Below are 27583 nucleotides of genomic sequence, written 5' to 3'. Positions count from 1 at the left end.
CATACAAAGTGTGGAGGGAATGTGATAAGGCTGCTCTCCTTAGTGAGGAGGATTGGCCTGCAAGTGTCTTGTGCCAGTGCCATATAAAAAGTACTCATGCCAGTGCCACATAAAAGTGCTCATGTGGTGCCACATTAAAAGCACCCAGCACTCACTGTAAAGAGGTTGGCATTAAGAAGGGCATCCAACCATAAAGTCCAAGCCAACTCATACTGGAACCTGGAGTAGCTCTCCATCTTGCCAGCTCCAGTCAAACAGTCCAATCCATGCCAGCATGGAAAACAGACGTTATAGGATGATGATGATGATGATATTCTTGTGTTGGGTACAGTTGCATTTTCTATAAAAAAAAAATAGAAAGTTTCTCTATCAGCAGATGTTGAAGAAACCTCAGCTATGAGGAAATACTTTTATGACTTCAAGGGTGTGGTCTCACAATGTCTCCATTTACGTTTGTCAAGTTTCTGATAAGTATAGCCAGTGAATAGAGAACAATAATTGTGTGATATATTTCAGTGAGATGCTTAGTGCCTGCATGTTTGTATGGTTGCAGATAGTGACGATAGTGGCTAAAGTGTCAAGTTATGTTCAGAGTCTATTTTCAGGAAGCTAGTATGTTTCATTGGATGTGCAATGTCAGTATGCAACAAGGGTAAAGACTCACTTCAATCACGAATGACCATAGGATTGCACCTAGAAAGTTCATCTCCAAGGCACATGTCTGGGCAAGATTGGTTATGGAAGACCAGCAGTTGCCCATGCATACCAGCCTCCCTTCTCCACACCACTGATGTTATCCAAAGGAAAGGCAAATGTCGATACAGCTAGGTACTAGTGACATCACAACTAATACAGTTCTATATTTAAGAGATGAGGAATTATGTACATTATTTACATTATTTATATTCGACGGATATTTGTCCTCATCTTGTTTGTTGTTAACACAATGTTTCGGCTGATATACCCTCCAGCCTTCTTCAGGTGTCTTCGGGAAATTTCGAACCTGGGTTCTCATTCCTAAAGTATTTTTCGATGTTATTATTATCATTATTATTATTGTTATTGTTCAGGTCAATGCTTGGAATTGAACTCAGAATCTTAGGGTTAGTAGTCCGCACTCTTAAACCTAAGATTCTGAGTTCAATTCCAAGCAGTGACCTGAGCAATAACAATAATAATAATAATAACATTGAAAAATACCTTAGGAATGAGAACCCAGGTTCGAAATTTCCCCAAGACACCTGAAGAAGGCTGGAGGGTATATCAGCTGAAATGTGTTAACAATAAACAAGATGAGGACAAATATCCATCGAATGTAAATAATGTACATCACAACTAATTTTTACAGGTAAGTGAACTGGAGCAATGTGAAATAAAGTGTCTTGCTCAAGAACACAACACATAGTCTGGTCTCGGAATTGAACTCACTACCTCATGCTTGTGAGCTTAATACTCTAACCACTGAGTCATGCACCTTCACAAGTATGGTGTATTAGGAGAGAAGTTGGGCATAAGAAGAACTATATGCAATGTGCAAGAGAGAAGACTGCAGTGGTATGGTCATGTGATATGGATGGATGAGGAAAGGTGCATTAAGAAGCACCACTCACATAAAGTGGAGGGAAGTCGTGAAAGACAGAGACCCAGGAAGACATGGGACAAAGTATTAAAGACCAATCTCAAAACATTGAGTCTTATGAAGGAGATGACAGAGGACTGAGATATGTGGCACATTGCGGTACTTGAAAAGACCCACCAACCACAACAGAACTGAAATCCTAAAACCAAGGTGCCACATAAAAAGCATTGGTGGTGGTGCTGGTGCCATATAAAAAGCACCTAGTACACTCTGTGGCATTAAGAAAGCATCCAGCTGTAGAAAGTAAGCCAAAACAGACTATAGAACCTGGCATGGCCCCTGGCCTTACCAGTTCCTGGCAAGCTACCCAACCCATGCCAGCATAGAAAATAGATGTTAAATGTTGATGATGGTGATGAAAAAAAAAATTAAAATAAAGATATAAAAAAATATTAATTTATGTTCTAATTTGAAGTCTATAAGGGTACTCACAGGTGACATAACCCCTCAATCACACTTTTTGCCACTAATACATCTGCAAAACCTTTAATATTTTCTGTATCCATCAAGTGATCAAGTGCCTATAAAGAAAGAAAACATAAAAAGAACAATAATTAACAAAAAAAAAACCCAAAAAAAAGAAATGAGACATGGGAAAAATTGGCTGATTTGTTAAAGTCATTGTGATTGTGGTCAAATGACCACTTAAACCTTTTCATAACATGTTGGAAATTGCCTTCAGGACTATGACACATCTCTCATTTTAAAATATTCATTTGTAAATTAAAACTTTCCATAATTTATTTAAAAGCCTAATGTTAAATTATGTTCCAAATACCAGCTCAATAATGAAAAGTTAGTTGATTTATTGAATGCCATAAAATTCTTCATTACTTTCAAGATGATTTTTTTTGTGCACTTAATTATGCAAGTGTGTGTGTGTTATATGTGTGTATGTGTGTGTGTATTTACATATATTAGATATTGCAAATGATGATAATAGAATCTGAGAACTGTTTTTTTGAGTATGTGGTACATGTATGTGTATAAGTATCCTGTGGGACCCACATGCATGTTTTTACATGTAATGCATTTTCATGTGTGCACTTATGTGTACATGTGTATGCTTATGCATATATATGTATACTATGACGATGATGATAATTTAGAATTATATATTATCGCAGTGTGCTCAGCTCCTTCTGCATTGCTGAAAACTAATTCTTGCTTTGATAATAATGAAAAAAACATCCACCACCCCTCTCAGCATTTTCACAAGCTCAGAGTTGCCACAATCAACATTGTTGCAATGAAAGGTAGGTCTGATGAAATTGTTGAAATGCTTGAGCAATAGATGTGCTGTGTGCAAGAGCTACAATGGAGGGGAGCCTCAGCTAGACTGCTTGTGGGCAAGAGATACAGATAACTTAGCAAAGACCAAGATCCTAGTAAACAAGAAAACAGACAGGACCCTACCCACTTCAGCTAAATGGCCCTGCTTGATATGTAGGAAAAGTGTATGTAGGAGTTCCATTCGGTGTACCCAGTGCAGGCTCTAGACAAAAAGGGGTGTAGTGAAATAGTAAGAAGGTTAACAGAGAAAGTAGTATTTGTATGCTGAAGATACACAGGAGCCATAAAGACTACAGATACACAGGAAATTGATTTCCTCAAATGTCCTGGAGATTCTCTGGAAGTAGTAGGTAATTTCTGCTACCTAGGTGCCCTAGTTAGTAGTGGAGGAGGATGTACTGAAAGTGTTATTACTGGAATAAGAATAGGATGGAATAAGTTCAGAGAGCTTTTATCTCTATTGGCAACCAAAGTCCTCTCTGTCTGAGTGAAAACACTGGCCACATAAAAAGCACTGATGATGGTGCCACATTAAAAGTACTTGTGCTGGTGCCATGTAAAAAGCAATGGTACTGGTGCTACATAAAAAGCACCCAGTGCACTCTATAAAGTGGTTGGCATTAGGAAGGGCATGCAACTGTAGAACCCAAGTCAAAACAGACTATGGATCCTGGTGCGGTTCCTGGCCTTGTCAGATCTTATGAAACCATTTAACCCATGCCAAGATGGAAAACAAATGATAACTGATGATGATGATGTGAATATTTCAATACAAATAAGGTTACAAAAGGATTATTCCTTCCATTATGTTGAAACTGGTGACCAATCCTTGCACTTCTCACTTTTCATATGAGGACATCCTGGATCACATCCAATCAGATCTCACATCTCCTTCTCAGAGCTTATGATCTTGCATTACTTCATATCCTGAATCTCTGATGATAACAACTGTATAGGAGAGCTTGCACCATTCTCCCACCAGCTGACTGGGGTTTATGAGTGAGAAATGATAAACTTAAGCCATTCTTTGCTCTAAAAGAGTATCCAGCACATTCTATCCTAACCACTTCATTTTGTAACTACTTAGGAAAATGATTAGAGTTTGAGTTAGAAAATGAGTTAGAATTTGGTTTTGTTCTATGGAGAAATATTTAGCTAAAAATAAACTTCCACATAGATACATATATGAGCATGAAATATTTATATATATATATATATATATATATATCTTTATATAAAAGACAGGTTGTGTGTCTGTCTCCTACGATTTAGATTCCTAACTACTCCCACATTTTGCGGTGCAGTTTAACCAAAACCGGATATCTTATAGTCGTGATTCATATCGAGCCCTTCTGGGAATTAGCGCGCGTCTACGATGAGTCTACGATTTAAAAAAAATTTACCATCATTTTTTTCCATTTTAATGCATTTTTTCGCTATTATATAAGGGAAGTAACTCTCTAAAAATGTCTACGATGAGTCAACGATTTAAACAAAAATTTACCATCATTTTTTTCCCATTTTTAATGCATTTTTTTGCTATAACTCTCTAAAAATGCTTATATAGTTATTTCCCTTACAAACCCAAGCAATGCCGGGCGATACTGCTAGTATATATATATATATATTATATATATATATATATATATAAGGCACAGATGTGGTTGTGTGGTTAAGGAGCTTGCTTTTCAATCATGTGGTCTTGGGTTCAGTCCCATTGCTTCTATACCCATGGGCCAAGCAAAGTCTTGTGAGCAGAATTGGTGAACAGAAACTGAAAGAGGCCCATTGTATATTCATGTGTGTATGTGTGTGTGTGTGTGTGTGTGTGTGTGTGTGTGCATGAGTGCACACACACACATCCCTGTCTTGATATTATGGATCACCAGCATACAAACAGTGTTGTTTATTTCTAGCCAGTCACCCTTGTAAAACATACCCAGCCAAGTGTAACATTGCTTTGTTTGAAACAGGGGTGGGTTGGTGATAGGAAGGCATTGGGCATTGGCTGTTGCCAGCTGTGGACATTAAATAATGATGAATGAAGGATATACATATGTGTTTGTGTGTGTGTGTTTCTGAGTGTGTATCATCATCATTTAATGTCTATTTTCCATGCTGGCATGGATTGGATGAATTAATAGGAGCTGGCCAGCTAGAGAACTGCACCAGGCTCCAATTGTCTGTTCTGGCATGGTTTCTATATCTTGATGCCCTTCCTATATATATATATATATATATATAATATATATATATATATATATATATATAGTAGCCTCCCTTACAAATAATCCAGAACTACTTACCTCCCTTACAAATAATTTTTTTTCTCAGGAACTATTAGACCTGACACCATGTATTAACCGGTGTTGTTCAAATGATGAATAGCTTTGCGTTCGTTTTGTTCTCTTACTTTATTATCATCTTATAATCATCTCATATTAATGACATTTATGACTCATATTACTACCTCAGTCAATCTAAATGTATATATTTGTCGTTACCTGTCATAAATAACCTTTTTCTATTTGCAAGGTGCATTTTCGTTGATTTTTCATATTTTACCCCTATATATATATATATCATCATCATCATCATTTAACGTCTGTTGTCCATGCTGGCATGGGTTGGACGGTGTGTGGGGGGTGGCTGCACTAGACTCCAGTTTGATATGGCATGATTTCTATGGCTGGATGCCCTTCCTAACACCAACCACTTTACAAAGTGTGCTGGGTGCTTTTATGTGGCACCAAAGTGGCACTTTTATGTAGTACCACATGGCTGTTTTTATGTGGTGTCACATGGGTGCTTTTACATACCCTGCTTAGGTGCTTTTATGTGACACTGCATATGTTCGAAGCTGTGAAGAGTGAGATTACACCTAGAACCATAGAGGTTTGAAAAGTAAACTACTGAACCCCCACATACACCTACTCTTATCAAGAATGTCATTACTTCTATTTTATATTGTCTTAAAACCTTTTTAGGGATCATAATTAAGAACCCCTTTACTGTCTTTCTAGTTGCAGTAATACTGAGTTGGAGACAGAAATTTCATAAAGCAGCAATAAAATCATTCATTAGGTGCATGGTTCTACAGTTAGAGTACCAGGCTCACAATCATGAAGTAGTGTGTTTGATTTTTGGACCGGGCTATTTGTTGTGTTCTTGAGCAAGGTACTTTATTTCATGTTGCTCCAGTTTACTCAGCTGTAGAAATGAGTTGTGATGTCACTGGTGCCAAGCTGTATCGGCATTTGCCTTTCCCTTGGGTAACATTGATGGCATGGAGAAGGGAGGTTGGTATGCATGGACGACTGCTGGTCTTGCATAACCAATTTTGCCTGGACTTGTGCCTAGGAGGGTAGCTTTCTAGGTGTGATCCCATGGTCATTCATGACTGGGGGGGGGGGGTCTTTACCCTATGACCCTATTAAGTAGGGTGCATACAAAAGATTAATAAATAACTGAAAGATTTAAATATAATTATGAATAAATTAACTTATAAGATTTTTGCAACCAATTTGAAATATTTCTGGGGTGCTGAAAAGTTCCTGATTTTGGGTAAAAGAAAATGCAGAAGGATCAATTGATTATGGTTTTATTCAAGATATTCCCCTCTCAGATTCACACACTTATTGCAGTGGTCCTTCAGTTTTTCTAAGCCCTGTAAAAGAAATTGGAATGTTGGTCCTCCAGCCAGGCCTTTTGCAATACCATTAAAGCCAGGAACTTTTCAGCCTCCACCCTCATAAAGGGCAACAAGCTTACTGACAGGATTCCAGCTGTGTATCAACGGTGTGTACCCAATTAGCAATAGATACATAATGCATGTCTTATCTATGAACTTCTGCACTTTTCCATCTCAAATTGGTACTTATCATCATCATCATCGTTAAACGTCCGCTTTCCATGCTAGTATGGGTTGGATGATTTGACTGAGGTCTGGCAAACCAGATTCCATTTGATCTACAGCTGGATGCCCATCCTAATGCCAACCACTCCGAGAGTGTAGTGGGTGCTTTTACATGCCACCGGCACGTGGGTCACTCAGGCAGTACTGGCAATGGCTATGCTCAAATGGTGCTTGTTATGTGCCACCTGCACAGGAGCCAGTCCAGCGGCACTGGCAACGACCTTGCTTGAATGTTTTTTCATGTGCCACCAGCACAAGTGCTAGTAAGGCCATGCAGATAACGATCATGCTCCAATGTCTAATATCAAATGCAGTTGCTTTAACCCTTTTGTTACGATATTTCTGTTGAAAAATACTGTTTTTATTTCAATTAATATTGAAATTAATGCATAATTTAGTAAAATAACTTTGTTACTGAATTAGTTTTTGGAACATAAAGTGACATAAAATTTTGATAGAAGGTCTTAAAAGCAGGAAGTTTGTATCATTCAACCAAGGATGGCCTCAGGTAGGTTGGTATCAAAATGATGAACTGAAATAAACTTACTTGTTTAGCAGCTTGAGATTTAGCAAACGTTTTTCTAAAATCTCCTTCAAGTACACTGGAGACTAGAATCAATCCTTTACCTAAATGATAATTAAAAATGTAGAATATATATAGCAAATTTAATAATTTGTTCATTAGATATTACATAGAAATTTTAAAATTTTAAATATTATTTTTTTTAGCAGTGATTAAAAGAAAAAAAAATTGTGGTGTAAAAAGTAATAATTCACAAGAAAACATTTCATATTAAGAATACTCAAAGAAGATGCTTTTCATTATCAATGATGTTTAGAATATATTGAGTTCTGTTGTATGACATTGGGTACATTTTATTTGATCCTATTCACCAAAGGCATACATTCTGTGTTGTCTGTGGTACAAGTCAAACAGGTGTCTAAAAAGTTTAAATCAAATACAAGAATATATCTAGTTCAGGTATATATATACTGTGTCAATGCTAGTGGGATGAAAAGAACATTAAGGTGGGGATTTATTCATTTATGCTTATTAATTTTTATTAGGTTTTGGTCCAGAAAAAAGTACTCTGCCCATTGCCTTTGGCAGGCCCTCCAAGATAGGTATAATTGACAAACTTAATAGTTAAAAAACAAAACATGGATTGGATGGAAACTGTATATTTTACTAGCAACATGGTATTTGCATGGTATATGACTAATAATTTAGGGTGGTGGATATTCTGTTGCTTCCATGAAAAATATCCCAGAGAAATCAAACCAGTTGTTACCCAGGGTGATCTAAGAGTGAAGTTGATAACAGAATTCACATGGTCCACCCTCCTTTAACTTATTAGTAGGGAAGTGGAATAAGCAGTTATGTGATTGCTATTGTGCATACAGAATATCTCAACAAACATGATAGAGCAGCACAGTATATTCACTTGGTAATTTGCAAAGACTTGGGCCTACCCCATGATAAAGACTAGTGGGAACACAAACCACTTTAAGTGCTTGAAGATGACCACATCTCACTCCTCTGGAACTTCACCATTCAAACTGACACAAAGATAGATGCGAATAGGACAGACATTATACTGAAGGACAAAAATTATGTCTCATCGATATGGCTGTCCCAATCAACATAAATATATCTGTCAAGACCTACCAAAAACTGGGTAAGTATAACAATCTTGAAACAGAAATTGACAAAATGTGGCACTTCAAGACAAAACCACTACCTGTTGTCATAGGTGCCCTAGGAATGATAGCAAAAGGGGCTGATTGGTACTTAGCTTAGATACCAGGAAATCCAAAAATGGCAGAAATTCAAAACATAGTGCTCGTGGGTACTGTCCATATTCTATGTAAAATACTGTCTATGTAATCCCAAATTTTAAGACAAACTTATAATGTTTGGCAGCACTTCTGTGCTTGTAAAGTTTATCCTGAACAGGCAGCGCTGTTCGGTAGTACTGCCAGGCAAGGGATTTCTGGAAGTTATCCATAGGCCCAAGCCCGAAAGACCAGTTAGTTGATCCTCATCGATGCCCAGAGTTTCCCAGAGGATGTCGTTGCACTTTCCCTCCACTAGCCCTCTATAGAATGCTAATAATAATCCTTTCTACTGGAGGCATAAGGCTTCATATTTGTGGGGAGGGGACTAGTCGATTACATTGAGCCCAGTGTTTCACTGGTACTTAATCTATCAACCTTGAAAGGAAGAAAGGCAAAGTCGACCTTAGCGGAATTTGAACTCAGAACGTAGTGACAGGCGAAATACTGCTAAGCATTTCTGCCAGCATGCTAACTATTCTGCCAGCTCACTGCCATGATAATAATAATAATAATAATAATAATAATAATATTGATTACAAATTTTAGGCACAAGGCCAGCAGTTGCAGGGGAGAGGAGAAATCAATTACATTGACCCCAGTGTTTGAACATTTTACCTGGTGCGCTAACGATTCTGCTAGCTCACCACCTTAATAACGAGGATGATGATGATGATGATGATGATGATAATAATCAAGATGGACTCTGCTGTCGAAGATGACGTATGAGTGTTAAGCTTTTGCAGAATGACTTGCACAAATGATTTTGTATGTAGTAATCAAATGTATGTGCATTAGCTCACTCCCTCCATCAAATCAATGTTACCTGAACAGGTGCACAGTGAACCACATATCAAGTGTCGAAGTGATCGCAGAACAATGTGAGATGAAGTGTGTTGCTTAAGAACACAAATGATCACCTGGTCTAGGAATTGAGACCACAATCTCACAATTGTGAGTGCAACACCCTAACCACTAGGCCATGCATCCTCACAATAATAATAATAGTAATAGTAATAATAATAATAATAATAATAATAATAATTGCATAAAGACAAAATTAATTAGTATGTATTAAGATTATATACTAATTAAGTAAAGAGTCACTTAAGGCTAAATTATAATTTTAAATAGTATTATGCAATTAATTACAATTTAGCTTTGTAATTTGGAAGAGAAGATAAAGTGATATTAAGCTACTTGCATTAACCTTTAAGTGCTTTAAGCAACAGAAAGATATCTACCAAACTATAAAACAACAATTTAGTTAAGTTTGTGTAAACATTTAATGCAGTCAGGAGCCAAGGGTTAAAGAGAAATAATCTTTTGTAGCAAATAGGTTAACACTATCGTTTTTTTATTTGGCTGGCATCCTCTAAATCAGGAGTCACCAGACTTTGATCCAGCCCATGAGGTCAGTTCATCCAGTCCACTGCTGCATTGTATCTTTTGTGTACCTGTAATGAGTGTTCATTCCTGCAGTGATCATGATTTAACTTGCATTGCCATGTTTAAACATTCTCTTCATGAGAATCATCATCATCGTTTAACATCTGTTTTCCGTGGTAGCACAGGTTGGATGGTTCGACCGGGGCCTGGGAAGCCAGGAGGCTGCACCAAGCTCCAGTCTGATCTGGCAGTGTTTCTACAGCTTGATGCCCTTCCTAACGCCAACCACTCCGTGAGTGTAGCAGGTGCTTTTTACATGCCACCGGCACAGGTGCCAGGGGAGGCTGGCAGCGGTCATGATTGGTTGGTGCTTTTTACATACCACTGGCATCGTCCACGTTCGGATGGTGCTTTTTACGTGCCACCGAATTTGTCACTCATACAAGTTACAATATAGTGTATAAGATGGCAGAGTGAGGAAAACAGTTTACTGATGGCAACTTCAACAAAGAGTGTATGATGGAAGCAATAAATGACTTGTTTCTTGAGAAAACTGATTTGCTAGGAAGTATCACCCTTTCAGTAAGTTCAGCTGTGCAGAGAACAGAAAACCTGGAGAGAACATAGTGCTACAAATTCATGAGAAAGCTAGGAACTTCTTATGGTATTCTCTGGTGCTGGATAAGTCTACTGATCTCTTGAGTACGTCACAACTTCTCGTGTTCATTTGTGGTGTTAATTTGAACTTTCAGATCACAGAAGAGTTGGCATCTGTTTGCCACGTGTACAGAACAACTGGAGAAAACATTTTCATGGAAGTGCAGAAAACTTTGCAAAGCTATAACCTTCAGTGAAATCAGCTTCAATGTATTACAGTTGATGGAGGAAACAAGATGGCTGGAGTGAGGAAGGGTCTGGTGGGGAAGATCAGGACTAAGTTGGAAGATCTTCAACTTCTGGGTGCTCTTTTATACACTGCATTATACATCAGCAAGCACTCAGTGGTAAAGACAGATATTTTTTGTGTACTGAAACCAATTGTTTCTGCAGTTAACTTCACTCGGGGTCATGTCCTTAATCACCACCAATTCCAGGTTTTTCTTGAAGAAATTGATTCTGAATTCTGTGATTTGCCTTATCACACAACACTGAGGTGGCTCAGCTGCGATAAAGTCCTCTTTCGTTTTTATAAGCCCTGAATAGAAATAGATATTTTTCTCACTGGAAAGGATAGAGCTGATCCACTTTTGTCAGATCCTACCTGGCTGTCAAAGTTGTCATTTTTGGTTGACATCACCACATGAATGAATTGAACTTGAAGCTTCAGGGAAAGGATAACATTATCTGTGATCTCTACAGAATCATCAAAGGATTTCAGAGAAAACTATCATTGTTTGAAGCACAACTGGAAGGAGGAAACTTCTTTCATTTTAAGGGTTTTAAAGAGCTCTGTGCCAGAATTGTAGCAGATGTTAACCTCAAATTTCTGAAAAAGATTATTTGTATTTAAATAAGCATTTTTTGGAGAGGTTTTCAGATCTCAACAGAATTGAGAGTGACATTCTTCTGTTCCAGAATCCATTTGATTGTAAACTTGATGGCATGCCAGTCGAACTATGGTTGGTGCTCATTGATTTGGAAGCAAATGACTTGTTGAAAGAGAACAGAGAAGGAAAACTTGTAGAATTTTATAGTTTCTTACTTGAAGATGAGTTTTCAAATTTGAAGAAATTTGTCCCTGGTATAGCATCAGTATTTGGAACAGCTTATGTCTGTGAAGTCAGCACATTGAATGAGGTTGACTGATGAACATTTGAAAGGAATTCTCTTGGTTGGATGCAGCAATTCCAAAGCAAGTATTGATATCTTAAAATCTAAACAACAGTTCCACAAATCCCACTAACCATTTTTGCTACTTAGTTTGTGAGATTTGGATACGTGTGCACTGGGTGTGATATAACTATCTTATTGTTAATGTCACCTGCCTTGATAAATTTTTTGTAAATAAATATTTTGGTTGTCTTTATTCTTTTGTGTATTCACTGTATTATATTAAACAAAATGGTTATGCAGCTCACGCTTGTCATTCTCTCGGCTATCTGGCCTGCTGTGAAAAAAGGCTGGTGACTCCTGTTCTAAATAAATCATTCTTTAAACTATTCTAGTTTTCTATGTGAAACCATGCACAGTCTTATACATTTACTTAGTGATTCTATCACCATTATGTCAGCAATTAGGATGAAGTCTGTGTTTCACTGATGAGGGCATAATAAGACTGAAACATATCCCAGGTTGTGTATTATACTTTATGAAATAAATAGAATATTAGTCTTAGGCTGATATTGTTGGATGGTGTCTCTGAGTATTTAATTGTTAAACATATAACTTATTTATGCTCTAGTGCTTCGTATGTTAATGCATACCATTACATTACATATAAAGAGATGCTGAAAAGTTCCTTGCTTTAGGGGTATTGTGAAAGGCCTGTTTGGAGGTCCAACCTTCTGAGTTTTTTTTACAGGGCTTAAAAAAACTAAAGGACTGCTGCAATAAGTGTGTGAATCTGAGAGAGAATGATGTTGAATAAAATCATAATTAACTGATCCTCCTGTATTTTCTTTTACCCAAAGCCAGGAACTTTTTAGTACTCCCTTGTATAGATGATATAGGTAATATGGGATAGTTAACACATGTAAACATGAAGAAAGAAGATGATAATTAAATTGATAACAAGGGAAAAGTGTGTGTGTGTGAATATATGTATAAGTGAAGAAAAACAAAGATAAATAGTGAAATATGTGTATATATATATTTACCAGCTTTTAACTGAGTTGCAAGTGTTGCTAGTTTTGGATACATTGGTTTCAAATTTTCATCTGGTTTCATAAGAACAAGTAACTGGGGCCTGGAAAGGAGAAACAAATATTAGAAAAATATATCATCATCATTTAACGTCTGCTTTCCATGCTAGCATGGGTTGGACGATTTGACTAAGGACTGGCGAACCAGATGGCTGCACCAGGCTCCAATCTGATCTGGCAGAGTTTCTTCAGCTGGATGCCCTTCCTAATGCCAACCACTCCGAGAGTGTAGTGGGTGCTTTTACGTGCCACCGGCATGAGGGCCGGTCTGGTGGTACTGGCAACGGCCATGCTCAAATGGTGGTTTTTATGTACCATCTGCACAGGTGTCAGTGGCACTGGCAATGACTTCACTCGAATGTTTTGTTCACGTGCCATCAGCACAAGTGCCAGTTAGGTGATGCTGGTAACGATCACGCTCAAATGGCGCTCTTTACGTCCCTCCAGCATGGAAGCCAGACAGCTGAACATATGATATAAATAGATTTCATTAGACAATGAATATGGCCAATATTTGTGAAGTGTGAAGGAGTAGAGTTGATTGAATCTGTTCCAGTATATTACTGGTATATATTTTATCAAACCCAGACAAATTAAAGCAATATCAATTCAGACAAGATTCAAACTGAGGTCATTAAGTTTGACACATCAAAACCACCAGTATGAAGTTGAATTGTTCAACTATAAAATGATATTTTAATTTTATCTAAATAGCTGTTCATATCCTTGCAGATGAATAGCATTAATCAGCTCTACATGTGTATAGTAGTTGCACAGAGATACCTCATACAAAAAGACATTGGATCAATATTTCAGCTGTTGATGTATTGAACAGTTTGAGGAAGTACACACAGTAAATAACTTATTTAATTTGTTAGTATTTAAATCGGCCATATCCAACCCAAATATGCTATGTTTTATCTTCTAGCCAGGCAAATCAAATCTACCCTTCTATGCTAAAATAAAAATTACAATTACATAATTATAGTTTCGAAGCAATAAAATCGTGCATGATTAATTAAAAACAATGTGAATGAATAAGTATTAAGTTTGAAAGAATAATCCGTGAATGGGTTAAACAGTTTCTCTGAAAGATAAGAGAGTTACTAATGCAAGTAGAGGACAAAAGGCTTGGCACTATTATACTTGATCTGAATTCTTATAAGGAAGCTTCATAAAGAAGTTCATGTTTAATTGTAGAGTAAAACATCTAAAATGTTAATAAGTAATGTTCTTTTGATATACTACTGTTTGCTAAATCTTTAGTTATTAATCATTTTCTTATTGTTCACATCGTTTTTCTATCGGTTATCTGTAGTCACAATCAAGTATCGAGTCAAAAGGGAGAGTACTCTGAAATTTCTTATCTCTAAAAGTTTATGACTCAGCACCGTCAGCTAAGAAAACTCATGTTAAAAAAACAAGAGGATATGGAAGATTACACTGGATAATGAATGTAGAGTTAGAAATATGATATTTGAATAAGAAAAAGTAGGGATGATCATAGTTGGAACACTTCTGATCATGGGTCTGCTTAGTCAGCACTGCTGTGAGGGTAAATAACACAAACAACACTTAAAACACTACATGCTCACTCTATTTGCTGGAAACAGCAACCAACTTTCATTCAAATCACACATTACCATTTTAAAAAAGAAATAAAAATTATATTCCACAATACATAGGTAGTATTAGGTACATGATACCCGCTTTAACATTTTTGATACCAACCTGGCTGAAACCACCTCTGGCTCTAGTACAAAAGTCTTGTTTTCAAATTTCTGAATTAAAATCGTCCACCAAACCTTATTTGCAATTTATGTTCCTGATACTAACTTAATGATAACTGATTTATTTTACTAAATTCTTTGTTATATTCAAAATTAATTGAAAGAAACACAGAGCATCTCAACAGAAATATGGTAACAAAAGGGTTAAAAAACAAACAGGGTGGTTATGATTGGAATACTTTTGATTATAAATCTGCAGGATCAGAGCCAAGGTTCAATAACAATTATAAAGTAAACAGTGCTATCATCAACAGTAAACAAGAGAGGTACCTATTTAAAATAAGGTAGATGGACAGTTGATCCTTTGGTTAGGAGTTTTCCATACTGTTGATTTAGCTAACTCTAACTTCCTGATACAGTTTATTAATGAGCTAATAATATAAATGGATAACAGGTAACCTTTCAATACAGAATTAATTAATTCAGAACATTTAATATTTCATTATTCAATACACAAAAAATATCAAAATCACATAAAGAAAATGATACACTTGACCATTTTGAGTTGCTAAGCAACCAGATTAATACAATTATAATGAACACGTGCCAGTGGCATTGTGAATAAGAGCAATTAAAAATAAAAGTTCTTAGTTCAAATCCAGTTTGGGTCTATGCAGATATTTAAGAATAAGACTCCTGATGCTGATGATCAGAGTTGAAACTACTAAAAAAGTTTCTGAGATGTAAATACTAAGATATAAATAATGGGATGTAATATTAAGAGAAAGTTAATAGTCTGAAGAATTATGATCTCATTAATAACAAGAGCACCCAGAGAGTGCAAACCTCCACCAAGGCAACACCAACGTCCTTTCAACGATTAGCCAGAGATGATTTTTAAAACTGAGAATACCTGAAATAAACTAGACTGCTCTCACAAATGAGATTACTAAAAATGAACCCAACTGCTCTAAAAAATTAAGTAAAAAAACAGGAAAAATAATCCAGAATCCTTGTCTGGTACCAGATCGATTCCAAAATCTAATCAGTTCATGCCAGTCACGAGGCCAAACATCTCTGAAAGTTTCATCTGAATCCATCCAGTGGTTCTTGAGATATCTTGTCCATGGACAAACAAACAAACAACTGAAAACGATACCTCTGCTTTTGCTAAGGCGGAGGTAATAACTTATTGTAGATAAGTGGATTTTTTTTCCTGGTTAAGAATTAGGAATTGAAAGAGACAGAGAGAGTTGATTTGTAACAAATGATTTCTAGTAACATTTAAAATTGAAATATATAAAAAAAAACAAATCAGATAATTGTGACAAATTAGAGTTAGAGAAAAAGCAAAAGTTGCATAATTTTTATTTCAAGAGAACAAAAACAACGTACCTCCAATTTTTGGTATGAGGTGGTCCTTCTTGTAATCTGAGCAACGCATATCTTGCAGCAGACATAGCAAGTCCACGAATTCCATCTCCCCATTCTTTTTCAGCACTGTTGAATTACATAAAGTTATATAATATTCACTTTCTAAATATCATTTGTCACAGTTTCATGTATGTATGTATGTATGTATGTATGTATGTATGTATGTGTGTGTGTGTGTGTGTGTGTGTATGTATGTATGTATGTATGCATGCATGCATGTATGTGTATGTATATGTGTGCATTTATATGTATGTATTGGTTAGTTAAAGTTGAGACAGTGTCACGTGACAACTTGCTGGGGCTGCCTGCTGGAGACTAGCAGCAGGTATTTAAAGGGAAATTTGACAAGTCAGTCAGTCAACCGCTGACACTTGTTGACGCTACATCGAAGAGGCCAGGGAACAGAAGAAAGAAGGAGAAAGAAGACATGCACCCAACACCAGAGCTGAAGACACCTCCGAAAGGGAGACCCCGCCACGTCAAACGGTAGAGGAGTAGGGGCCGAAACTGGACGTGGTTCCTCCTGATGATTGTTTTGAGCTAACTGGATCCTATAAAGGAGCTGCTGTGGTAGCAGACCACGAAACATGGTTGAAATTCCTCAGATGTATGGATGTATGTATGCATGTATGTATGTACTCTTTGATTTTTAACTATTTGAATGCTTCCTGTAATGAAGGAACTAGTTTTCAACAAAGATACAACATTCTATCATTGGAATAACAAAAACATTGTCACATGTTGAACTTGAGGAAAGTCTTGCATATTTTTACTTTTCTGCTTACAGAGTGTATTAATGATGTGCATGTTAGTCAATTGATTTCTTTTTCTGAAACCCCTAGCTTTTCCAGATTGTCATTTAGGCATGTAATCACAAAACCAAGTGCAACAATCATTATTGATATAAACGTGAATTTATAATCTGAATATAGAATCTGTAGGTTTCAAAACAGTTCTCTATAGTTATTCTCTTTCTTTTTGATTTTCAAAGAGATATTAAAATCCACAGTGCAGCTGATTTCTATGATGGTATATACCTTTACATGTCTGCCTTAACAAATATATTTGGTCTGTTATATTTGAGAGATGAGGAATTATATACATTATTTACAACTGATGGATATTTGTCCTCATCTTGTTTGTTGTTAACACAACGTTTCAGCAGATATACCCTCCAAGTCTTCATCAGGTGTCTTGGGGAAATTTCGAAAGTTCTCATTCCTAAGGTATTTTTCGAAGTTGTTGTTATTATTATTATTATTATTAAGGTCACTGCCTGGAATCGAACTTGGAATCTTGGGGTTAGTAGCCCGTGCACTTATGCCATGTGGGCAATTATGGAGTGAATTTTAGGGCTTATAAATCTAATATTCTCCTATCCTTCCTTAACATTAAATGATTTTGGTAGAGTCAAAATGCATCAAGATAACTTTTTTCTTTAAAACCAGACAAATTTTATGCTTGTAAAATATTTAAATTACCTGATACATGGGCAAAGGTCATTAATTATAATGGAAATTATTTCATTGAATAAAATTTATTGAAAGGTCAATTATTTATATCTCTTTTTGCATACGCTCAGACCTGTCTGGACAACTGAATGGTTGAGAAAATTCTATGCATTGTTTCACAAGCTTGTATAATAATTTTAAATGCAATAAAAATTTTTGATAGTCTTTGAGATGCAAAATCAATAAACTTATATTAAAAATCACACTGTTATATATTGAAAAGACTACATAAAGTAAGATGTCTTTATTGTCATATGCATGCCTTGTGCATGTCATGCATATTATATGCATACTTGATAGAGGTAAGATACAGATATTAATACAATTAATAAAACTTAATGATATAAAAAAAAAGGAGCAACAAGACAGAGCTTACTAAATACATTGAAGCTGCTTTCTAGATAATTGTCTGTTCAAGATGTGTACAGATCTTGGACAAAGGTGAGCTGGCAGAAACGTTAGCACACCGGGTGAAATGCTTTGTGGTACTTTGTCTGCTGCTGCATTCAGAGTTCAAATTCCGCCAAGGCCGACTTTGCCTTTCATCCTTTCGGGCTCGATAAATTAAGTACCAGTTACGCACTGGGGTCGATGTAATCAACTTAGTCCCTTTGTCTGTCCTTGTTTGTCCCCTCTATGTTTAGCCCCTTGTGGGCAATAAAGAAAGAAGAACTTGGGCAAAGACTGTTCTTAAACCAACTGGTTCTTGTTTTTAAGGATCAGAATCTCACTCATGAATGAAGAGGCTTGAATTGTTCGGCAACAGGATGATTTGTGTTACTGATGAAGTATAGAACATGTGAAAGAGTACCCATGTGTATAGACATCTTGTAGGTTTTGTAGAGCAGCATTATGAAAAATTATTTTGGTCAATGAATATTTACTTTTTCAAGAGTATGAGTAAACATGTTATTAGAAAAGAAAACAGAAAAATCTTACCCTTTATATTCAATGTATTTGTAAATACATAATGCAAGGAAAAGGGCTGCCAAAGCATAATACCAGCTTGATATGAACATAAGGGATATACAAAGACCAAGACCAAGTAAAGAAAGAGTCCTAGAAAGAGAAGAAATCATTAATAATTTACCAGTATATTTACCAGTATAAATAAAGTCATCATATCTTTTCCAAATAAAAAGAAATATGTAAAAAAGGAATTTTAAAATAAATAAATTAAAATCTCTGTTAATTTTTTTTTCTAAATGTATTTTGTTTGTTGCAACTGTGGCACATTCATCGCATAATGCTGTCCTTTATTTAAGAAATTATTTAAGTTTTAGTGGGTTTTTTTTTTCACTTTTATGTATTTACCTATACATGAGACACACACCTGAAAGACTAGAATATTTTTTATGTTGCAGGGAATTAGTCTGCAATATACCAAGTATTTCAAGAAACAATTCTATTTGAAAGACTTGTAACATACCTAAATTGCACTGAGGCAATGTTCCTATTTTAATAGTATATAACACAGGCAATGCAGATAATTTATAAATGTAAAACAATTTGGTGTATAATGAAGCATTTTGTAATTTTCAAACACACCAGTTAAGCTGAACTTACTACAGTTAGCTGAAATTAGCCATTCAGAGTTATATACCTTGTTAATAAGATATGAATGAATCAACTTCCACTTTTCTGGTTGTCATAGACATTAGAGCTCTGTTCATTTAGCCATCAGTATCACCATAAATTAGGCTAATATAATTTTTATTTGAATATTTTAGCCTTTAACTATTAATATCCATATATTTGCACAATCATGAAGAGAGCAGATTTTTATATATTTGTATATTTGCATAAATTTTGCTGATGTCAGTTTTGCCTTTCGTCGTTTAAGGGCTGATAAACAGAGAACTAACCCAACAACCTGCCTAGTGCTCAAATAGCCCTCTCTCCCTCCAGCTCTCACATCCTAGATCATTTGTTCTCAACCAGGGTCCAAATAAGATTTTGCTGTTAAAATGTATGTGCAATGAATTGGTTGTATTTCTTTAATACACAAAATAACCATTTTTTAATGCAATACCTGATAATATTTAATCACAAAAGTATAAACATTCAATGGTTGTGAGGGCTCATCATCATCATCATCGTTTAATGTCCGCTTTCCATGCTAACATGGGTTGGACGATTTTGACTAAGGGCTGGCGAACAGGATGGCTGCACCAGGCTCCAATCTTGATCTGGCAGAGTTACTACAACGCGAACCACTCCGGGAGTGTAGTGGGTGCTTTTTACGTGCCAGTCAGGCGGTACTGGTAATGATCTCGCTCGAATCTTTTTACACATGCCACCGACACAGGTGCCAGTAAGGCAACGTTGGTAATGATCACGCTCGAACAGTGCCCTTCTATGTGCCACTGGCATGGAAGCCAGTTGGCTGCTCTGGCAACGATCACGCTCAAAGGAGTCCATAGGCAAAAAGTAGTTGAGAACCACTGTCTAAGATGTTCTGCTGGGGTGAAGTGTTGGAGGGTTGAGAAGGTGTTTGTATCCACTTGCAACTACATGGACATCTAAACCATTAGTAAAAATGTGGTGCCAGCTGATACAGAGTCATCTTTGATTGCAAGTGATGGCTGTAGCTTATCATTCAATATCCCTAGACATTCATCCAATGACAACCACTTCCACATCAAATAGATGAAAGATTTTTTGTCATCAGGAAAATGAATAAACAATGCAATGTAATTTATTTAAGAATACTATAATATCAAAATTTTCAACTCAAAAGCATATAACAATGTAATTATGAGTTGAGCTCTTAGTTATTATGCTTCCTAGCATTATAGATAACAAATCTGTTAATTTTTTAATATGATTATCTAAGAAAGACTATTCTCTTGGACATTGAAAAAAAGAATGTTAAAAACTTACCAATGATAAAATCTAAAACGTGGTCGCCAGTTTGGTGTTCGTAGCAAGGTTTGAAGGGCACAGGCCATGTTAACAAATCCATAACATAGCAAAAAGAACCTTGTAGAAAAAATATATAAAAACATACTGAAAACAGCCAAACAAATCTTGTTTTGATTAATTTAACAAATTCATAAAACAAACTTTTAGAAATGATCAGGAATTTTATTTTAATTTGAATAAAACTACATTTTAATTAGTAGAGGAGAAATGTAATTCAAAACAATTATAGTCCTTGGACAGTATCATTATCTTGTATTTACTTACAACAAAGACCAACTTTGTTAACTGGATGGAGTTTCCGATGGTCAATAAAATAAAGTATCAGAAAGAACTAGATTTTCAAAGTCAGAAAACAGCACAGCTCCCATGACTTTCGGAAACATTTTTTCACGCCAGGAGTTGCTGAAGCATGGAACAAACTGCTGGCATCAGTTGTTAGTTGTCAGAGCACTGCATCCTTCAAAACTTCCATGCTTCCTGAGATTCACCAACACTACACTTGATTTTCTCCCCTCCACACACACGCAAGCATGTATCTGGCTCATACACTGTTCACTTTCCAGACATTTGTACATTATTGCATATACTTTATGTGCACTTTTGACAAGTTGTGGTGCACCTGAGCACTGTATACAATAATTTCATTATTATATATTATTATTTGATCTGCCCCTTTTAATACCAACAGTCAGAAACTGCCCTGAATCTAGGCTACAAGTTTCCTGTTTTAAACTAAGCTGAATTACAGTCTATTATTAAAATTTCATTTTAAATTATGTTCCAAAAAAGACAAAGTTATTTTGCTAAATTCAAAATTATTTGCAACAAAGGTAATGAATTCGATCTGAAATATAGAAAGTAATTAACTAATACTTCCACTCTCTACCCTAAAAAAAAAAAGAAAAAAAAATGATAAGAAAAGTTATTTGTGCCAATGTTAGAAATTGGCATTTTTGCTAATTTGAAAGCTTACTTACATTGTAATGATGGGTGCCACATAGTCAAGACTGGCAATAATAATTCCAATTTCAGATATTGCAGCTGTCAACAGCAATGCTCGAAATGGCTCTCCTTTCTTTGTGGTCACACTGAAGATATCTAGAAGAGGTATGACACTATCTTTTGCAATTGCTTGCAGGACACGAGGAGCTCCTGGATTATTGAGTGTAAAAGGGGAAATAAAAAAAGAGAAGATAATATTTAATTTAATTTAAAAGCAAAATGGATTTCAGTTACAAAATATTTAAAATATGTATGTATATATATATACATATATATATATATATATATATATATATATATATGTAATTAGATAAATTAGTTAAAACAGTTCAGCCTTAGGAAGAATCGTTAATTAAACAGCTGTCAACAATGAGAGAGAGGGTGAGGGAAAGAAAAAAAAGATATGTTGAGCAAGAGACAGGGAAATGTAGAGCTATCTGCAAAGTTTTGAGAGAGAGAGAGAGAGAGAAAGAGAGATAACAATAAAGAGATACAGCCACCTACAAAGCCTAAAAGAGAGAGGAAAAGAGAAAGAGGGGGAGAGAGAGAGAGAGAGTTGTTGAAAAAGTAATATAGGGAGTGATAGCTGTTCACAAAGCCAGAAAAAGTGGGTGGTTACTACAAAACTAGAAAGGAAGAGAAGAAAAAGAGAAATAATGTCTACAAAACGAGAGAGAGAGAGAGAGAAACAACACCTACAAAGCAAATTGGGGGAGACATAGAGAGAGAAAGAATTACAGTGTGATCTACAAAGCTAGAGGGATGTTAGCATATGAACATAAAGAATTATTAAACATACTGCAAACATAGTGTGATTAATATTTTACAAAGTGCATGTCCATACCAGTCTGGTGTTGTGGCGTTGCTCTGAACTGTGCACAATACACAGGCAAAGGGTTGTGTAAAGAAAACTGGTAAGGACAATGGTTAGTGTTAATGGTAGAAAATGTGAATTTAAGTGATAAATGGTCAATGATAAATGGCAACTGGAGCAGAGGTAGATGATTATTATTTCCTGTTGAGATCAAATTTTGTCACCTTTTTTCATGCAATTTTTTGTGTTATTTCTCAAATCAGCTAAACAACAAGGGTAATTCACTAATGGGAAAACCAGCTTGTAACTCATAGTTTGGACAGTTTCACAGTCACAGAAGAAAGATTCCACATATGTCCCCATTTACTTTGGTGTGTATGGAATCCGAAATGAAATGTGGAATCATTTATGATATTTTCAATTGTTCTGTGGATCATTTTAGCAAACTTTCTACATATGGCACTGGTAGAAAATTTACCAGTTTTTCTTTCCTCAAATGTATGCAGGTAAATTCTTTGGAAACGGAGAAAAACTGTGGATATTATGAAAATATTTTCTTCCTCTATTTAACCTTCTTCATATTTGTTGATATCCGTGTTATAAATATCTTTCATCAAACATCTAATCTTGTTTTTCAGCTTTGCTAGCAACATCTCTCCTGATTGTAGGTGGAGCAATGCAAACCACCTTATAAAAAACATTAATGTTAGTAGGCCTGGGACAACCAGTCTAATATAGTGGAATTACTCACTTGAGAACAGGGTCCAGAAATGCATTTGAAGATCGAGCCCATACTGCACATGTATACTCTGTAGCTGATTAACTTAGAGCCAATGAAGTTAGTAAAAACAGATAAAGAGGGTTTGTCTGTGATGGTATGTTCATAAATCACAAGAACTGAGATATGACAAGTTGGAGAGAGATATTGTTAAGCCCCACGTCACCCCTAATTGTATAGATTAATGATCAATGAAAGGTATCCCAAACATAACCACCCTCACTTTTCTTTCTGTCGTAGAGTATCTAGAATGACATTATTCAATCATTTGTTTTCTTAAATAGTAGAATATAATTTTGAAGGAGATTTGGCTGCAATTCTTAGCACGTCACCAACTACATAGAGGCTCCCTCACTGGCTTGTTTCAAAGAGAGCCAATCAAGCAAGAAGACCCATTTAACCCAAGGCGAAATGGAGATAAAAGATGCTGTTGATATGCAATGTTGATGATGATAATGATGATGATAGATTATGATGATGATGATGTTGATGAACAATATCAAACCTGTTAAACTCTGCAATCCAGCACCAAGAGTTGATAAGAAGGAGCCAATAAGAATAACCCATTCATTGGGCCAGGCTAGATTAGCTACCACAAGGCCACCATTTATACTTTCACCAAATCTATTAAAATAATGGAAGAAAGTATTATTTGTTTTCATCCGCATATATTATCATCACCATGCCATCCTTAAAAAATTATTAAACATTTGAATATTGAATCAGCAGAATGAATAGAAATAGTCTGAAAAGTGTTATCTATGAACTGTGTTTGTCTAAAAATATAACTTTCTGCTAAATCTAAATTGTAAAGAATATGTATATATATACATATATATATATATATACATATATATATATACATATATATGAAAAGAAATGTTATTCATTAGTTATTGTATCTATCTAGCACATCTATCTACTTATCTATCTATCTATCTATCTATCTATCTATCTATCTACTTATCTATCTATATATACATACATACATACATATAAGGATAAATAAAGAAGTTATTTGCAGTATCACAACATTTATAAATAAGTGATACACATATGCATATAAAAATAATAAAGCAAAAAGGAAGAAGATAGTTCATAAATAATAGACATCCAAAAATTTCATATACATAAATCAGTGAAGAGAAAAATCAAAGTAATATTTACAGCTATTTCAGGGATTGGTAACAGATAGATGCAGTAATGTGCATTGTGCATATAAATAAATAAATAATATATATATATATATATATATATATATATATATATACATATATGTATATATGTACTATGCTTGTGTTAACAAATAATTATAGGGTAACACAATTTAAGTTATAACATCATATATCCAAATATGGCATAACACAATTTAGTACATCATCATCATCCTCATAATCACTGTTTAATGTCTGCTTTCCATGCTGGCATGGGTTGGACAGTTTGAGTGAAAGCTGGCAAGCCAGAAGGCTGCATCAGGCTCAATCTGATCTGGCAAAGTTTCTTTGCCCTTCCTAATGCCAACCACTCTGAGAGTGTAGTGGGTGCTTTTTATGTGCCACCAGCATGAGGGCTAGTCAGGTAGTACTGGCATCGATCATGCTTGAATGGTGCTTTTGACTTACCATCGGCAAAGGAACCAGTCAGGCAGCACTGGCAATGATCACAATCAAATGATGCTTTTTATGTGTCACTGGCACGGAACCAGTCAGGCGGCACTGGCATCGACCACGACAATGACTTCACACACACACATGTATGTATGTATGTATGCATAATGCACAGTACTGCATGAATCTATGATCGAGTCCCTGAAACAGCTGTAAAGTATGACCTTGAAATTTCTTCTTTCTTCTCAATGATTTTTGCACATGAAATCTCTGGATATTTATCTATTTATGAAAGACTATGACTACTATGGACTATCTTCCCGCTATAGGCTAAAATACATTTATATGTATATTTGTATAACTTATTTATAAATGCTTTGATACCATCTTATACTCTATCTTTATTTTCATTAGCTCCACTGGTTTGTTTCCTACAATCACATCTTGTTTACCTGGATTTATGTCACCCATGATTTGATGTTGGCTCTGAGACTTTCAATCTGGTTTGAGCAGTAATCTGTCCATATCTATTGTACGCTTTTCTATGTATTCTTATCTATTGTATGTGTGTATATATATCATTTAATGTGCACAGTATCAAGATATGAACTGCTAATATTTTTTGCATAGGAGCTATGGGTCTAGGCAGGTTTTTATAATATACTTTATATTTCCAAGCAATCTTCAGGCTCTTTAAGCCAGTTTTTATGATATGCCTTGTGTCTCTTGGAGGCACAAAGCATGTTATTAAAACCTACCTAGACCCATTTCTCCAGTGCAAAAAAAAATATTAGTAGCTAGTGTTTTTATACTGTGTACATTAAATGATATTTATCTCCCACTGGATGGAATACTTTTCTTGCTGATCTTACCTTAACGAAACAGTAAACTCTATGTCTGTGCTTATATATATATAAGGATGAACACTCAATATATGTAGTAGAGTTTATTAATTTGCTTGAAGCTAATGTCTATTCTGTCACTACTCAGAGTTTCTTGCTAATGTGAACTCATCAAGCTATGAGAAAGAGTGAAGGGTACACGTAGTGAAGAGCAACAACATAGTTATTGAATAAAATTATACATTCACATAACTGTTTTTTTCTGGTAGGTGCTGTAGCTGCATACATACACACACACATACATCCAAGTCATATAAAAAAGAAAGCTATGCAGATGATTGGTAAAGTCTCACTCACCAACCACTACTCCAAAGATACACTGCTCTGTCTCTTTTATTGCTGCTATGGCAACATCTGCTAATATCAATTAATAATCTTCACACAAACCCATTTGTTATCTATTTATAAAGATCTGTGTATACACCCATCATCGCACCGGTCAGTTTGCCATCTTTGCTACTGCATCACATATCCTCCATCCCAAACTTATCCAAATTTCCTCAATGCCTTTCTCTGGCAATCTTTTCCTGAACAGTTTCTTTTTCAACATGTATCAATCTGTAGATCTTCAAACTAAACACCAACCACATCTGGAAGAACTTGAAAATGTCTTGGGCTATGTCTCTCCTTTACTAACTGACTAACAAAAGTAAAATCTAATTTTAAGTAACTAATGTCTTACATATAAACAAAAACTATAAGAGGAGAACTGTATCCATGCCATAAAAAAAAAATAAACATAAGAAATGTAATTGAAGTGATGTGGTCACCAACTGGGTTGCACTTTTGCTTGTTGGTAACTTACTCTATAGATCTCAATACACCTCCAAATCATCCACAGCCATCAGTTGATTACAACTGCAGTTGTTTAATTTTTTTTCTGAAGAGTTTCAGGCTTAACAATTTGGCATCATACTAGTTATACTAATCTCATATTTTACATCAAAATTTCTAGTTAGCAGATATTATGTATTTTATAAACTAACAAACATTCTTAATCAATTTATTAGAATTCCTTTCCGTCTTAAATTGCTGCTTATCACTTTATGCTGAAAATCTTAGAAATCAATTCATTCATAAAAATACGAGAATATTCTTTGGAAATACTTAAAGAGTCTTGTAACTAATATGTAAATGTTATCAGTTTTGCTGAACAAATTTATCCCCCCCCCCCCAAAAAAAAAATTAGAAACAATTCTTAATAAAACATTAGAAATCTTTAAAGGAAAAGAAGAGAATCAAGAAAATATATATGATTAAAATAGAAATATTTGATACTTACTTATCCCTTAATAAAGGACCTTCAACACAGGCAGCAAAAAAGAAGACCGATGTTATATCTAAATATAGTTAAAGATAACAAGTACAAAGATATAAAAAGCTATAATTGTTATCATAATATCGCTAATATTGATAATCTTTCATGCACTTTTGCATTATCCTGCCAAGGTTGAATTTATCTTAATGACTTTTGGAAACCATTGCCAAGCAAGTTCTTTATTGATGTCAGAAGATTAGTTTCCAGTTTAACAGTTGCTCACTCAATTTCCATCACAGGTCTTCAGCTAAGTACTTTCTTTATCCTATAATTAATTAGTCTCCTTTATTGGAAGCTTTTCTTAACCCTTTTGATACCAACCTGCCTGAGACTACTCTTGGCTCTAAGACACAAACTTTCTTTTTTGATGTGAGATAAAACGAAACCTTTCATCAAAATTTCATGTTAATTTTATGTTTCAATTACCAGATAAATATCAAGTAAGTTAGTGTAATTCAATAGAAATAAGGGAACAAAAGAGTAAATAATGCTGGAGATGAACTATCTTTTAAGCTCTTAATTTTGTCTCATGATTGTTCAGCTATCCTACTGTCTGCATTTGTCCAATATATTTATAAAGGTCTTTAGTATTGATATTCCTTTGCAACTTAAAATTATACTTTTACTC

General features: G+C 35.2%; 1 protein-coding gene and 1 long non-coding RNA gene across 5 annotated transcripts in view; one reads left to right on the top strand and one right to left on the bottom strand.

The window, feature by feature from the left end:
• Positions 1-27583, bottom strand: part of LOC115219813 (solute carrier family 12 member 4) — a 222297-nt gene that overhangs the window by 33021 nt on the left and 161693 nt on the right. For all 4 annotated transcript variants that reach the window (XM_036511783.1, XM_036511878.1, XM_036511917.1 and 1 more), the window contains 9 exons: positions 26920-26977; positions 23634-23752; positions 21512-21686; positions 20493-20591; positions 18549-18668; positions 16060-16164; positions 12890-12978; positions 7396-7475; positions 2072-2160 (listed from right to left, as the gene is read on the bottom strand). In XM_036511783.1, coding sequence (XP_036367676.1) covers positions 2072-2160; positions 7396-7475; positions 12890-12978; positions 16060-16164; positions 18549-18668; positions 20493-20591; positions 21512-21686; positions 23634-23752; positions 26920-26977 — 934 coding nt within the window. The remainder of the gene's footprint in view (positions 1-2071; positions 2161-7395; positions 7476-12889; positions 12979-16059; positions 16165-18548; positions 18669-20492; positions 20592-21511; positions 21687-23633; positions 23753-26919; positions 26978-27583) is intronic.
• On the top strand, positions 10713-22276 carry LOC118767455. Its single transcript, XR_005003393.1, has 3 exons — positions 10713-10855; positions 12518-12527; positions 22265-22276. It is a non-coding gene; the product is annotated as an uncharacterized LOC118767455 (long non-coding RNA).

This window comes from Octopus sinensis, linkage group LG1, assembly GCF_006345805.1.
Source record: "Octopus sinensis linkage group LG1, ASM634580v1, whole genome shotgun sequence".
Taxonomy (NCBI): Eukaryota; Metazoa; Mollusca; class Cephalopoda; order Octopoda; family Octopodidae; genus Octopus; species Octopus sinensis.
This window is presented reverse-complemented; position numbering and strand designations above follow the sequence as displayed.